Source organism: Temnothorax americanus, unplaced genomic scaffold (assembly GCF_048541705.1).
Source record: "Temnothorax americanus isolate GAGA-0224 unplaced genomic scaffold, ASM4854170v1 Scaffold11, whole genome shotgun sequence".
NCBI classification, from domain to species: Eukaryota; Metazoa; Arthropoda; class Insecta; order Hymenoptera; family Formicidae; genus Temnothorax; species Temnothorax americanus.
The window spans coordinates 439,024-455,000 of NW_027509242.1; the positions used below are offsets into that span (position 1 = coordinate 439,024).

General features: G+C 34.9%; 1 protein-coding gene and 1 long non-coding RNA gene across 4 annotated transcripts in view; one reads left to right on the forward strand and one right to left on the reverse strand.

The window, feature by feature from the left end:
• The window catches only part of LOC143908183 (uncharacterized), an 85,787-nt gene that overhangs the window by 45,435 nt on the left and 24,375 nt on the right, over nt 1-15,977 (forward strand). The gene's annotated exons all lie outside the window — the stretch shown is intronic.
• The window catches only part of LOC143907644 (adenylate cyclase type 6), a 126,688-nt gene continuing 110,736 nt past the window's right edge, over nt 26-15,977 (reverse strand). For 2 of the 3 annotated variants that reach the window (XM_077424534.1, XM_077424528.1), the window contains 15 exons: nt 15,228-15,320; nt 12,779-12,925; nt 11,436-11,594; nt 10,891-11,139; nt 10,322-10,481; nt 9,578-9,675; nt 9,215-9,299; nt 8,727-8,843; nt 7,956-8,093; nt 7,292-7,530; nt 6,646-6,784; nt 5,380-5,599; nt 4,709-4,857; nt 3,868-4,194; nt 26-1,666 (listed from right to left, as the gene is read on the reverse strand). In XM_077424534.1, coding sequence (XP_077280660.1) covers nt 3,871-4,194; nt 4,709-4,857; nt 5,380-5,599; nt 6,646-6,784; nt 7,292-7,530; nt 7,956-8,093; nt 8,727-8,843; nt 9,215-9,299; nt 9,578-9,675; nt 10,322-10,481; nt 10,891-11,139; nt 11,436-11,594; nt 12,779-12,925; nt 15,228-15,320 — 2,317 coding nt within the window. In that variant the 3' untranslated portion in view covers nt 26-1,666; nt 3,868-3,870. Of the gene's footprint in view, nt 1,667-3,867; nt 4,195-4,708; nt 4,858-5,379; nt 5,600-6,206; nt 6,336-6,645; nt 6,785-7,291; nt 7,531-7,955; nt 8,094-8,726; nt 8,844-9,214; nt 9,300-9,577; nt 9,676-10,321; nt 10,482-10,890; nt 11,140-11,435; nt 11,595-12,778; nt 12,926-15,227; nt 15,321-15,977 lie in introns of those variants that run through there. The other variant, XM_077424542.1, reaches the window with a different exon arrangement.

The following is a 15,977-nucleotide window of genomic DNA, read 5'->3' on the forward strand; positions in this document are numbered from 1 at the left end:
TGTGATCCTATTTTTAATTGCTGCGTATGACTTGACACATTATTGGCCCGAGTTTTTTAAATTAAATATTGCACATTTGATGCTAAATGTATTTATTTCTTCGAGGATGTTGGCGTTCTTATTGTCATGAGAATGAATACTTTGTGTCTTTTCTCTATTTCAAAAGTTATTTCTGTCAAAGCATATTATTATTTTATGGAAAGTATTTGAAATATTATATAGAAAAAAATGTAATTTTAGATATTATATTAGCGTAATACAATATTAAAACTTTCTAATTTTATTGTTTAAATAAACTTTGCAAAAAATTAAATATTTGAAAACTAATATAACGACATGTGATAGAATTTTGAAACAAGATTGAATGTAAAATTACGAGGAATTTTAGTTATCTTGCTTTATGAAATAATTGTGCGTACATTTAAGCTTATGTATAAATTGACTTGTTGCTACATATAATACTTCACTTAATCAGCATGTATAATATGCTCATCCTCGAAAGAAATTTTCTACAGTACCGCCGTGTTTCTGATCGACGCGTTTGTTCAGACATCGATTACCGTAAATGTAATTATCGCGGAACTCATCGTTAATTGATTTTAGATTAGCATTCAAGAGAACTAAAGACAATTAACACACAATCACATACATTGTAGGCATTGTTCAAGAACAGCTTAAGTACGACGAATGCACAGGAGGACAAGTTGTCGCTCCACCCTCATATTTCCGGTGCTGCAGATATCCGGCATTTCGCTGCACATTTAATTCGAATTTGGCTGACAATTGCAGTTGCTAAACTTCTGGTAATCGACAGGTTTAAATTCTCCGCGAAATGGCGTAAACCCCGATTCAAATATATCAGTAAGAATATTCTTTTATAGCTGATTACATTTATATGAGTTATAAAAAATAATTGCGATATATTAAAATGCTATTACGTTTTTCTTGCTGTGTTAACCAACATTGTTAATCCTCGCAGGCCACACTTATTTTTTGTGCCACACTGGGGTCTACTGTAGAATCAGCTATTTCTCGCTTATAAGTTTCGAAAAAATCAACATATTGTAATGTTCTTAGAATTATGATGGTAATCTCAGAATTTCTCAAAAAAATTATTACCAAAAAATACTCGTTAAAAAATATAAATGATAGTTTCAAACGTAGTTCCAAAATTTCGTTGGAGTTCCTGATGAGAGCCCAGTGTGACTTTCGAGGGTTAATTCATGTTTTTTACGTTTTTCTAAACTGTTTAAAGTAAATATCGTCCAATCCAGCATTTTTTAAATTATATTTGCTATGAACTAACAATAAATCTCGTAAAAAGTTCCTTAAATTTATTAAAGTCGATACGTGTGATCAAACCAGAAACGTAATTCACATGAAATCTGCAACGAAATGCCAGGATTATTCCTGTGAATGTCGTTTATGCTTCGTTTGTCTTGAGACTTAAAACTAGTGACGCAATTATCCCGTTCATCCCGGTCAATTTACGGACGGCACTCGACGACTCCAATTTGCGCAGCACACGTGCCCTGGACATTATATTGCCGTTTTTGGATTTGAGTACATGGAAGAAGTCTTAAATAGCGCGAAAATTAATAATTGATATTTTCTATCGTCGATATGATGTGTCGTCCATCGCGAATTCTTGCTCGAGCATTCCCACCTGTCAACATTATCAATTCATTAATGTTCGATCGAAACGATCCAGCAATTACTTTGTAAAACTTTTACACGAAATAAAATAATTATAATACATGCGAGTTTGTCTGGGAATAAGGATACCCCCGTGCACGATTTCCATTTTTTTAATGAAACCTTTTTTAATTTCTTCAAATATTTGTGTGCAATCTAAAATTAATGTTTGGCGGAAGTTTCAATTTTTTATGGTACACTGTACATTAATTGAATCTTTGATTACGTTTATAAGAAAAGATTGAATTGTGTGAATTATATACTTGAAGAATTAACTCTTCAAGAACTCTTCAAGAATTAATTACTTATTACAATCCCGTCGTGACTGAGTGATATCACTTAAATTTGTATTAATATTTTACAAATTACCTAGATAAATGTAGAAAAATCATGATTGCGTTATATTTTTTATAACAAAGTAAATTCAGTTTAGTAATAAATAAGTAATAAAAATATATATTTTATTTCAACTTTCTTAAATTTTGTCAATTTTGATAGTATATCGATAAAATACATTGTGTTTGTTTACTTCGCGATGCTATACCTGCGTATAATTAAATTTTCAACTGTCGATTTTACAATTATCGTTTTGTCGTTTTCTTTACTAATTTGTTTAAAATGCGTTTTATTAATTTAATTAATTAATTTAATAAATAATCTGCATGCATTGTCATTATTATAGGTAGACAAAATTTTTGCTCGCTATTCGTATATGAAGCATTTCGCACAAAATGGAAATTTTTCATGACAATGAGGTTTGTTTTCGCGCAATAAATGTCCGTTGTGCAATTGATTGTGCACGTGCCAGTGCGTATATTTGTCAGATGCGACGACATGGTTGAAAGTGTTACATAACAACCCCCTAGCTATGGGAGCACTTTAATTCTGTGGTAAATTGTCGCAGCTTGATGTATTGGTAGCTTTATGTTAACAAGATTAAACGCGCGATCACGAGGACGGACAATTTTTAACGGGTTACGTAAATCTCAAATAATGAATCGAAATGTGTACGTATAGCATCTGGAAAAAAGGCATATCGGTAGACAGTATTATACTACTACTGTAAGTTGCTCCTTTAAGAATTTGCTTTTATAATATTTATCGAAAGAGATATCGAAATAAGAATGTATTCTGGAAGGTGTGTACAGATAGTATCGCAAATTATACAAACGCCATACATTTTAACAAATCGATATACTATCGAAGCTGAAACTTAAGATAATAAAAATTCAGAAAAATCCAAAATAAAATAGTTTAACTTATTTTTTAATGAATTGAAATACTTTGCTGTGTTAAATAGTATCGATTTAAATGAAATGTTTAAAAGTGTCAGCACTTTTACAACTTTTTAATAACATGAAATTACATTGCATGTATTAAATGGATAGTTTAGAAGAGGGGAATAAATGAAGATATTTTTAAACTATCAATTAACGTATATTAGGGAGAAGTTGAATGTACGGTTAAAAAAGTTGCGAGAGGCTCGCGGTGAAGTATAATATTCGCCTATTCCGGCAGCAATTTGCGGAATATTTCGGATAGATATTCGCGATCGTGTATTACAGGTTGTTCCTCCACCCAAGATAATAATCCCCTTTGCGTTCCTTCTCCTTTCACGAATTCAAATTTATTGCGCGATTTATGCGGTTGATTGTGATGCCATAATGTAAATTGCGTCAAATATGCATCATACGTATTCAGCAAATCGGTCAGAATAAGAATGAATATTTTTGAAGTTTATCATAACTATACGAGATAACTTTCTTCTTTCGAACGTTAGCGATATTTTTATGCTATTTTATTATTTTTATAATATAATTAGACTCGTGGAAATGTCAACGATTTAAACGGCGAATGCGAGTCAGGCGCGGGACGTGGTGCGCAATAAAACTTAAGACGTGTATTCACGCACACAAATGTAACGAACGTTACATTCGGCTCTTCCTTTGAGCCATCTTCAGCATTTATTATTTCTATTTCAACTAAATAATTTATTTGTCAATATTTGATTAAGATATTTGAACACAAGAAAAATTATAAAGTTATATTATAAATTATAGAATTATTTGTTTATCGCCTGTCAAGATTTATGATAAATTTTGTTTTTAAATAGAGAAGTAGATTTTAGGAAAACATTTTAATATAACTATTGATTTAATGCATAAGCAATACCAATTAGATAGCCCCGCTGCTATTGTTGACAACCGTTTTCTCTGTGGCGTCGGTATTGTTATTGGAATTCGTCTTGATGACATCCATCGGGTCGGCGTTGTCCCTCGGTCCGTCCAGGAGGTAAGTTATCATACTGCCCTTCCCCTTGACTTGAATCGTTCCGCGGCACGTGAGCGAATATCCTTTAGTGATCAGAATATCGCGAACCTCTTGGGTGACTTGAATCCCGTCTAACACGCCCGTAGAATCCATTCTGGAGGCCACGTTCACGGCGTTGCCCCAGATGTCGTACTGCGGTTTTCTGGCACCGATCACGCCGGCGACCACCTGCGCAATCCATGTCGCGTATTGAGTCTTTTCTTCTTTGAAAATCCTCGACAGCTTTACCGAAATTTTCTTACTCGCAGCTGATGGGTTCAAGTGCTATGCAGACGAATTAATGAGAATTCGATGCGCTACGAGAGAGAACGTCGCGGAAGAATTGCGCGTTTAATGCAGGAACATTAAAGTTAAGTCATCTCTTCGGTATAAAAAAAAATATATACAGACGCTTTTTAGAATATACTAATAAATAATATGTACTAAAAAATTTGTGAGAAATCAAATTTTATCAAGTTGATTTTATCAAATCAAACATGATCTTTATTTTCTGAATTAATTAAAATTGATAAAAAATATAATTTTGTCGATTTATTATTGTCACAAGTTTTCTATATATTTTTTGCTTTCTCTTCTATATATATACGTTTCGTCGCTGAGAGGGTCTAATTTATGATTTATTTACGAAGGGCGTAATGGTTGAGCGCGCGAAAATTGGTCGTTTCATGTCCTTCAATATTACCGGTCCGATGTTGATGCCCACACGCATGCGGAAGTTATTAAAGCTGTGTACATTGACATAGGCCAGCTGCTCGCGGATTCTTAGGGCGTAATCCGCCATAGCGACTACGTGCTTGAAATCTCGCATGTCGCAGGTGCTTTTCGTTAGGCCTAAAGCAACAGAGAGAGACAAGAGTGAACTTTGCGCGATAATGGTGTCCCGATCGTAGTGTTCTAATTAGAGTAACGAGTCCGCGTTGTTAGGAAATTGTTAGGAAATTGCGCGAAAAGTCAAGTGGCCGTGGGAAATTAGATCTGCTTTTATGGTACTAGAGAAACTCGATTGCAAGAATTAAAACATGGAATTTTTGACGTGAATTTAATGCGGAAATACACATTCGGTGGTGATAAGTTAATTAATATATAAATAGACAAGTTAAAAGTTATAGTTATCGAGATATGCAATGAAGATAATATATTTTATCATGCTTTTGCGAATTTACGAGTCGCCAAATTGGTTAAAAAGAATCAAATTTAATTCGATTAAATTCGATCGATTCAGTGATATAATTGCACGCGCAGTGCTTCTTCTCTTCTAAAGCGGCATAAAAGCTCATGACACGGAAATGGGGGCAAACGGGCCCGAAAGGCTCGTTGAATAGCGATATCGCTAAGACTTGACGAGAGACATACCCGAAGCGGCCATATACGTAGCGCCTGTGCTCTTGATCTTCTCGATGTACTTAAATTGCTCCTCGGCGAGTAACTCGTCGAAGTCAGCGATGATTTCGTTAAGAAGTCTGAGGCATTCCACGCCCTCGTTATTCGCTTCGAGCTCTACGTAGAACTCGGAAAAATTCGGTATCGAGGCGAACATAATGCACACAAAGTCGCATTGTTCGTGGTATAATTCCTGCGAAACAATCGACATCATTGTCTTGGACATGTTCCTGTTTAGATTTTACAGACTAGATTCGGATATTTGGAGGAAATCTTATTATTTTGTCACTGTTAAATAGTCATAATTTTCGAACAATTGTTTTGATTATTTTAATTTTGAACTTTTAGCGTAAAAAATTTCTTCCTCTAAAAGTTTATTTTAATTGTTATGGCTTTTGTATGGAAATAAATCAAGACTGAATTTCTAACGAGTTGCATTGATATGGTCTAACTTGATATATCAAATTTCGAATCGCTTCTAGACAGGACAGAACTATAATTAGGCAAATAGGTATATATACTGTTGAAATTCAGTCTGGAATCTGGAGATTGAATGATTTAACACGTCGGTTGTCAGGTGGTCTTAATTTATGTGTATACAGCTGGGGTGAAATTTCGAAACTTTAAGGGTAATCCTTAATTGATTCATAAATATGCGATATTAAATATGCAATTTCTAAGTAATCTCTTTTATGCGGCAATTGAGGATTATCATATGAAATTGTTTAGGATTAATGATTAATATATTTGTGATTTAATTAGAGGAAGAATGGAAAAGCGAAGAGACAAATGCTGTTTTTATGAAAATGTTGACACGAAGCTTGGAAGAAAGATGAAACTCAATTAACTTTATTGAAGTGAACTTTAAAATATACAATAAGACTTTATTCTATATACATCCGTTTTCCAGTTGTAAATTTTTGTTTAATCTGTAATAACACAACCTCGTTAGGAAATGTCAAAATATATTATGAATATTCTAATCTTTGTCTTTATGTCTATTGTATGTCGAGCGAGCACTTGTCAGCGCGCGTCAGGGTACAAAAGAATCGATCGGTAATTAGTATAGGTTATAGGTCGCGTATAGGTCAATGAAATGTTCAAACTGTTTTATTTGACATGCACAGAGATGTAATATGTAACAATATCATTTATTGTGTTTTATGCTTAATGCGCTTAAAAAATTGTAAAAAATTTTTAAAAGATTTTCTTCAAATTTTTTTGTTAGATAGAACTTACATCTGAATTAACGGTAGAGAGAAAATGGGCGGCCACGTGTTCCGGAAGTATATTCCCGAGCAGTTTCTGGTTGTAGGCCTTCAAGTGTTCCATTTCCTCTTTCTCCTCGGTCGCTTGCAACTTCCACAGGAAATCCAATCTGTATTGGTACACAGTGCACGTCAATATTCCTCGCCTATATTTGCCATGAAAAATATCTCAAAAAACTATATTATGTTTTCCAGATATTCTATGAATAAGTATATTGACATCTGCGATTTTAGAATTTTTCCTTTAATGCGTACATGCAATTGGCAGATTTTCATAAATCTGCACATGATATACGTATCTTTTCAGTGACATGTTTGTTTTAATTAGATTTCGAAAATGTCAATTTATTCATGAAATATCTAGTATATAATTTTACTCGCGCCTCTATTATATACGGGGCTCCTGTCTCGACTACGAAATTATTCTGCGGGAATCAGTTCATGAGATCGTCGATTAGCAACATTGTTCGCTACGAGATGAAGGCTCTCGTGGGAAATTCCACGAGGGCCTCAAAGGTTTATAACGTGCAAGTTTGGGATGTATCTATACGAGCTGACGTTGCGTAAGTTTCGGGAGGGCGTAAATGTTAAAGTGTAAGCACGTTCGAATGTTCGACCTGTAGGTCGCTTCTGTGTGCTGGGAGTGTGCTACTAGGCAGGCCATGAAGAAAACCACTAGAACTCCCGCCAACCATCTTCCAGCAGGCTCGATGTCGTCCTCATTTAGTGCCTGGTAAATGCTGACCCCGAGATAACAAGCCACAACGATGCTCAAAACGGCTACTTTAAAGACCGATGTTAAGATCTGATACACCGCACAGGTTACCATCACGAGCATCACCAAAACCGGAAACAACTGCAATCAGTGATAGTTGCGGAATGTCAGTCGGTAGATCTTTGTAGTTTCGTATAATAATAATCTCTCTATAGTCTCGTACCAAAAATCTTCTATTAACGTCATGGAATTGTGCCAGAATATAACGAATGCTTTCCTCAGTTATAAATTTTCAAAATTTAATTGTTTTAATTGTTTAGAATTTAACATCAATTTTGCATGAATTATACTAATATCTTATCAAAGGATTATGCGTTTATTAGAATTGCACAGCTTTTTTCTCATCAGTTAGCTAACAATAAGTGTAATCTCTTCTTTTGAAAGAAGTACCTTCAATCATCTCTTCTTATTATCCGCGTGTCTTTTACAACAACTTTGCGGTCTCGAGCGAAGGCTCGTTTAACCAATATCTTTCAACACCGATATCATGTTTACATTTAACTTACGTCGCAGAAAAGAATGTAATCACAGATGCCAGCGGCATCGGTATTCTCTGTTGGTATTCTCATTACGCTGGGATTCTCATCTTCGGCGAAAGGCGACGTGTCATTGTTGATGCAAGCCTCACTTCCGGTCAGCGTGATCTGCAGTTAGAAAATACGACACGGATTGGTTATTATTTTTCATTATTTTATTCAAAACTCAGAACGTTCGATCGCTCGCAATAAATGTAGAATCTGTTGTACGACCGATGTTCTTTCCGTCCGTTTGTAATTCAATCATGCGGAATGTTCGCGACAACTATTATTTTGCGCTCGCTTTCGATTTATCACCGAAAGTTTTAGCACAGCAGGTTCTAATTACACGGTACAGTTTTGACATAAAGAGTTTTCCGAAGCAAACGGAGTGAGACCGCTTATTGGATTTAAAAAATGAAAACGAGAAAGAAAAGAAAGCATGCCGAAAGCTCACTAAAGTTACGAATAAATCATATATTCAATATTACGCATGATTAATGTTTTATAAGACTAACGGATTTTATATTTCAGTTTCCCGAATATTAAAATTCTTGTTCGCTTGAATTTCTGACGCTCCGAATTTCGTGCTTTTGCATCAATAATCTCAAAAGTAATAAAGTAATGCAAATCTTTTTGTATATTCAGAATGACATTTTATTCACAAAACGTGAAGAAGTTATTGCTGTCAAGAAGTATTTAAGTAGCAAAATTTGACATAAAACGCAAGCAATACAGGGACATTGAATTACGATTACTTACCAGTGGCGATAGTACTGTGATAAACGTTAAAAACACGACGATGGACGCAATGCTCTGCGCGATGATGCGATTTTCGAAGATCTGTAATGCCATGCTTCTCACCCATACCGGCACCCTCTGCAAAACGCGCAGGATTACCACTTTCCTTTCGACTAATTAAATCGGATAAATAATAAACGGCGCGATCCTCGGAATCATCGGGAGATTAATGGGCTTGCTTTGACCATGCAGGATCACTGATTTCGGCAGTGACCTGGAAGCTTGCCACTTGGTCAGGGTCAAAAGGAAGTGGCACTCTTCCAAAGAGTTTTGTCATCGACCCGATGTCGTATGTGATGTATCGTGCGATTTATTTACAGACGTATTACAGACATTTCTATATAATGGAAATAATTGCTATTGCGAATGTATATATAGTTTTGCGATTCCAGGGTAAGCGGTCTCTAAAATTCATACATGTATATCCAGAGACACTTATGAGCTCTTACCTCGTTCTTTTCCGCCAATAAAATGCCATTAACCAGGGCTATCACCAGTATGCTAATCGCAGTGCAGACGTAGAAGTATACGCTCCTATGAAGACAAACGGGATATTTTTAACGCGATTTTTCACGAAGTTTTTTTTGCGAAAATCGTTTCGATCGTCATTGCCATGCATCAGATTTATGTCGCCTTATGCTAACTTATCGAACGATTTTCGCACAAGTGTCTATAAATATTGGAACGAAAGACAATTTTACGTTAGTAAAGTACGAGTGGACTTTACACATCGGGTCTCGAGAGTGTAATAATAAAAGAAAGATATCGCTGCCGCACTATAGAAGGTAGGATTTATTGACACGTGTATTTACCCGGCGAGGGTGATGGCTATTGCGACTACAACGACCATGTAGACGAAACCGGAGCACACAAAATAAGCCGAGAGCATCCTGTCCCTCTCGCGCGAGTACTGCAACAGGTTATTAAAACAATTACAATATCGCGCATTGCTTTCACGTTTTAGCTGTTTACTACTAACGGGCGTGCTATTAATCATTGGCTATTGTGGGCAATTTTGTTGCGGACTTTCTTCTCGACGAGAAAATGCAGAAAATGTATTCCGTTCAATCGATTGAATTACGACGCGCAATTCAATCACGCGGAATCCGAATAATTCAAATATGCGCTTAGCGAATTAACCAAAATTAAATTTAAACGACTTTCTATATATTAACGTGAATTACCGCGTCGATTGGTAGGTCGCGTTCAATTGTATAGGGGTGGACAGTTTAGTACCCAATTACAGCTTATATTTCACCTATAATATTATTTCTATTAAAATAATTATATTTCTAAATTATATTTCTAAATCGGGGGAAATTATTTTATAAAAATTTTATAAAAATGCTACGTTTATACGAATATATATATATATATATATATATATATATATAAGATATTCTATAAAAATAAAATTGTTAATGTACAAATTTGATAGTATAATCATTTTAATAAATGCTATTGCGTTAATCAATGAAAAATTTCGTATTAAGATTTATTTTATTAAGTGGTATGAAGCTATTAGACGAATTTATTCATCTTGTAATGGAATTTACCTTTTCTTCGACATCCGGTCTTCGAAACGTTAATATAAACGGCGTACAATGCTCCGCTCTCAATCGATCTATGCTTCTAGCATCGATCGCTCTCATCAGGTATTCGTTCACTTCATCTTCGGGATCCTTTTCGCCCTCAATGGTTTCGCCGAAGCCTAATCTGTTGAAAGTTGAAACGTAGGCAGCAAGTATTATTCGAGTATAAAATGCCATCGTAAAGCTTACTTAATGACACATATCATGATGTAATTCCAACATAACATTTATTACGGATTAATACGTTATTTTATCTACTTGTTACGATATTATAGATTTTTATTTTACTTGTCAAGCCATTTATTATTAAAAGATGGGCAGTATGATTAATTTATTTTATAATTGCTTGTACGAAATTGGAAAAGACAATACGATATGAAAATGTAACAGTTACGATTGTTTTCTAATTGAGGTAGAATAGGTAACGTTTGGATATCTCATAATTATTGACAGTTTTCAGAAATTATTTATTATTGTGACGTTATAATGTCAAGGGTTAAGAGATTAAGTAGCAATAATAGAGGAGCTCTTACTTAGTTTGTTTGCCGTGTTGGGAACCGTGACCCATAACCCTCATCTCTTTGGACACATTACCATTCGCCGGAAAGGTTTTTCGCATCCCAGAACTAGTTATGTTATCCTTAAATGTGTCTCCCGGGACGATCAAGTAGGTTCTGATGTTATGGTCCTTTAAGTACGCATTTCTTTCGTCCCCGCGGCCTTCCTCGACTTCGTAATACCCGCCCAAGCAATCTAAAGTTTCTTTTGTGATGTGTACACGTCTGCGAAACATATTTTCTATTTAATATTAACTTGGTCAATATTAATATTAACTTGGTCGATGTAATGATCCGATATTAGGAGAACTGATGTTTATCAATAAGGATAATATAATTGCCATACGATTGTTTTGCTTAAAGTTACGCACAAAAAACCGAAAAATTCTATACGAATCGAAGTAAAGAACTTATATATAGGATATATACCGACGTAATTTATCGCCGCCAATCGAAACTAAGTTGAAGAGGGCAAGTCAGTCAAGGGTTGACAAACCTCGAGCAAAATTGCTTGTACTCACCCGGGTATACCTCCGCTTTCCATGTAATTGGCTAGGGTCACGTCGTTGCTCCAAACATCAAACTGCCATTTTCTCAGACCGAGAACCCCACAGTGAACCCGGCCCGTATGGATACCGACTCTCATATTCACGTTTACGGCCATTACTTCGCGGACCAATCTAGGGAGATACGGACGCGAGAATTTATTGTTTTTTTCATCATTAGGCGTAGGGCGTGGAAGTAGTTGGTTCGTTGACCAAGTTTCTGACAACAAACAAACTTTCTCGCCATTAAGTGTACTCAGCAGTGGTTACTTCGGTATTCAAAGCTTTGAATTATTGAAAAAGTTATCGAGTATTTATTAACGTAACAAGAAAGAAACATTTATATGTGTAAATGTTGATTTTTACGCGACAAAGTTACCCATTTTAGCTAGTCTCCAATTACAATGATTGATCTTCAAATTCTTTTCTTACGTATATATTTTTCACATGCATTTATTAGTACAATTTGTCACAAGAATTCTGTATCGAACGTTATAAGTTTTGCACGCGGAAAACTATTTTGATTGTGGATGAAGCAGCGGCAAGTTTGATCAAGAGAAACTTACAGCGAAAGATTAACACAAGATTATAAAATTGAAATTTAAACGCATGTGCTTATGAGGAATTCGTCAGCATGCAGTGACCCGTGGATACGAAGAGCCTTTCATAACGACGCGAATCAATCTCAATCGTGAACACATATATCACGCTCTCTGAGGAAATCTCCTCTTTGACGATGAAACGCGTTTTATGAAAACACGAAACGAATCAAACATATGGGATATGTAGCGCACGGATACAGCTCCGCCGGAAGTTCTGTGGCCATCTCGTGGTGGATCTAAGCGCGGAAACATTTTTATTGCTCGGATGTTACTTTGATCTACCTAGTTTGTGTCTCTTTCTCTCTTACCCCTTTTCTTTCTTTTTTCTTTTTATACATCTATTTATCTATCTCTTTTCCTCGGCAACTTTTGTGAGATTTTATCTTCGGCTATTTCTATCTTTAATTGTTTTTTTTGTTCGCTGTCAAGCGAGCCAGGATAAGAAGTATTACGTGGGTCTTTGATGTTGCTGATAGAACATATGATAGATTTATTTTGCTATTTTATGATTTTAAATGTAAATACGTTCTGAATCGAGACGCAGCTATCAATTATGCTTTAGTTACTTATTATCATATATATTGATCTTAAAAAGCGGCGTGTATATATATATTATAGATAACACAACAGCATATACTGTTCTTTGACGATAAAGTATATGATAAAAGCTTGACGAAACTGTTGCGCGAGAGGTGAAGGAATGTGATGCAGACTTACGTTATTGCATCGATCATGTCCAATCCCATTTCTACGCAACAGTGAGCGTGATCGGGCCGTGGCTCCGGAAGTCCGGAAACGCAATAATAACAGTCTCCGAGGAGCTTTATCCTCAGGCAGTGGTGCTCAGCGGCTAGCCTGTCAAACCTGCGGGATATTTCCGAGAATTCAACGTAACGATTTACAATATCGAAGAAATCTAACTCTATATCGAGCGTGGATACCTTTCTACCTCAGAGAAATCGGAAAAGAACGCTTTACGTGGAAATATTATGCAAATCTTTGGCTTTTGCCATCAAACCAACTTCTGGGTTTCATAACAATATGTACAGAAATATCCGCTACTTTTTCTCACGTAACTCCATGCACACTTCGTGCAACTTCTGTAATATTTTTCTGTACCTAGGCACACAATGTAACTTTTTCAGCTCTTTTTATTAAATTTTTAATTGAATCTCTAACTAAATTTCTAATGTTATTATTACTATCTTTTTTTTACATAACATTGATACTAAATAGGATTATGTGGAGTAAATACTGTATCGCGTTAAATTAATTTGATACGACAGAGAGATGACGCGTCAACAAAAGTAAGGACACTAATAAACCGAAGGATAATCGGTTTATTCAGATGAGATATTCAGCAACGTCGCGTTCCGCACGGTGCATATTATATACGAAATTAATTCAGGGCGCCAGAAGGGCGATATTAATATTTCACGCGTGCATCAAATCTACATAACGCATAGCGTGTATTATGTTAATCTAGTTTAGTATGATACGTAGGAAATAACAGTCCTCGATGAAGTTGCGTATATACGTAACTCGAATAGTAATTAAATCAATTATTATCGCGTTATCACTAAGTTTTTGAGAGGTAATAGAGTTCCCTATTTCAATATTAATATTGAAATATTGCCGTATTACGCAACGTCTATCTACTTATGCACCATACAAAATGCATAAAAGGGTATATATGTTTCGCAAATACATTCTCCATCATAAAGAATATCCGATGATTAGTTCGTTAATTTGATCTGATCAATTCGGGGGATAATTTTTTGATGATGCCGGGTCGAGGAAATATGATCTTACATTTTGAAGGTTTAACGTTATTTACAAGTTGATTTTTTATTATTCCCTAATTTTCTTTTTCGAGCATTTTTTTCGAAGAGGCATTTCTGTCTTCTCGCGTGGGGATGAAAGCGTTGCATTCGCAGAATACTGAAAAGTGATCTCGGCTGTACCGATACATGAAAGCGGACATCATCGCGAAGGAATGAAAGCGGCCTTTATGACCTCTTAGCAAATCCCTCTTGGTTGCAGGATAAGTATGCCCTATTGACCCGAAAAGTTACTAGAGATGCAAAATCCATAGCTATCGAAAGACTTTTCGAGCACTCGTAGGACATAAGGTACGATAGAGGAAAGCTTTAAGAGTGAAGGGTGTTGAGAAACTCTTGACACAAACGTAGCAAATTGACAATATATTTATCAGAGATAAAGGGCAAAGCTTCAATAAATGCAGACTTAAAAATTGATCCAACATTCATAGAATATTATTTTATGAATGTTATTTTCTCGTAAATTCAAAAATATTTCAAATTATTGAAGTCAAACATCAAATTTATCTTCCTGTAAGTAAAAATAATGAGGAAAAAAGTTTTCGATAATATTAATTTAATATTAAGATTATGATAACGTATGTATAGTTTGCGAAATGCAAGCACATTTTGATGTCAAATTGATTTTTAACGAAGTGCAATATGTTGGTGAGATTTCAAAGCGGATTTGTATTCGGAGGAATAAGAATGTTCATAAGACTTAAAAGAGTCAGTATCAAAGACAATAGAATTGCATTGGGAGAAGGAAACGAAAAGAAATTGATACTTCGATCGATTCGAATGGGTGGAAATACACATCGTGGATACAGTAAGCCGTTACGCTTCTTCTAAACGTTTTCTGAACAGTAAATAAAAATAGAGAAAATTTCAATGTATGCAAGATTGTGATAGAGTAGTTCTTTTCTCGAGATTTATCGACTGTGTTAAAATTGTATTTTATTAATTCTCAGTAGAGTAAATTCCTCAAGTTATAATAATGGCATTTTATATTTTTGGAAATATTAATTTTATGGCCGTGTTTCTTTCTGAGAAATTTGTGATTAGCAAGAATAAAAGATAATTGAGAATTTATTGAGAAAAGCACAAAATATTAATATAATAGTACATTATATCAAAAAAAGGTATAGAAGTTTTTATATTATAATATAATATACCTTTTTATTATATACTAATATATGTAAAGTCATCAACGACGCTGACAATTTGACTAAAAACCGTTTATTTATTCCAATACGCGTTCTATTATACATTTTTTTTATAAATTTAAAATTAATAATAATCTTTTTGTATAATAATCTTTTTTATTATATTGTAACGTTTCTTACCGTGCAAAAAGTTCGTTGAGCAATCTGACGAGCTCTTCGGCAGTGCATTGATCAGAGAGCGAGGTAAATCCACAGATATCGGCGAACAAAATGCTGAAATATTTGGTAATAATAATAATAATAATAATAATAATAATAATAATAATAATAATAATAATAATAATAAAGTCAGTTATTTTAATGAAATTAATTTTTAAATTATACTTTCAATACGGACAGTCCCTGAATAAGCACTTTGGTGAAGAGTTCTGTAATTACTTTGACTTTAGCAGTTCTCAAACGAGCCACGGGCAAGTATCGAGTCACACATTTTAGAAAGGGGAAACTAGAAACGAAAAATTGTCACAAGTTCGCAGAAACTCGGTGAAGTTAAATGAACATGTCATTTGCTCTTTGAGAATTCGCCGATTAAGTTAGATTGACCTGAGCTTGGTGAGACGTCTGATACGAGAGATCGGTTGTAACATCTCAATCCACTTTAAACTAATCTAGAATTCTCTCTATGCAGCCACGTGTGCTTATCGTGTTGCGTGCACGGCACCGTGATAAATCGTTAAGTTTTGAAGCATCTGGCGGGAGTGCATTACAGGACGATCATGCATATCACCTCAACATGCTGTATAATGCTCACGATAGTGCGTAATTATTTGTAATAAACTGAGTGATATGATATAATATCGATCGTAAATGATATTAAAATACGTTTTTTGATTGGTAATATAATAAACTGTGTGTGATGAAACGTAGCGC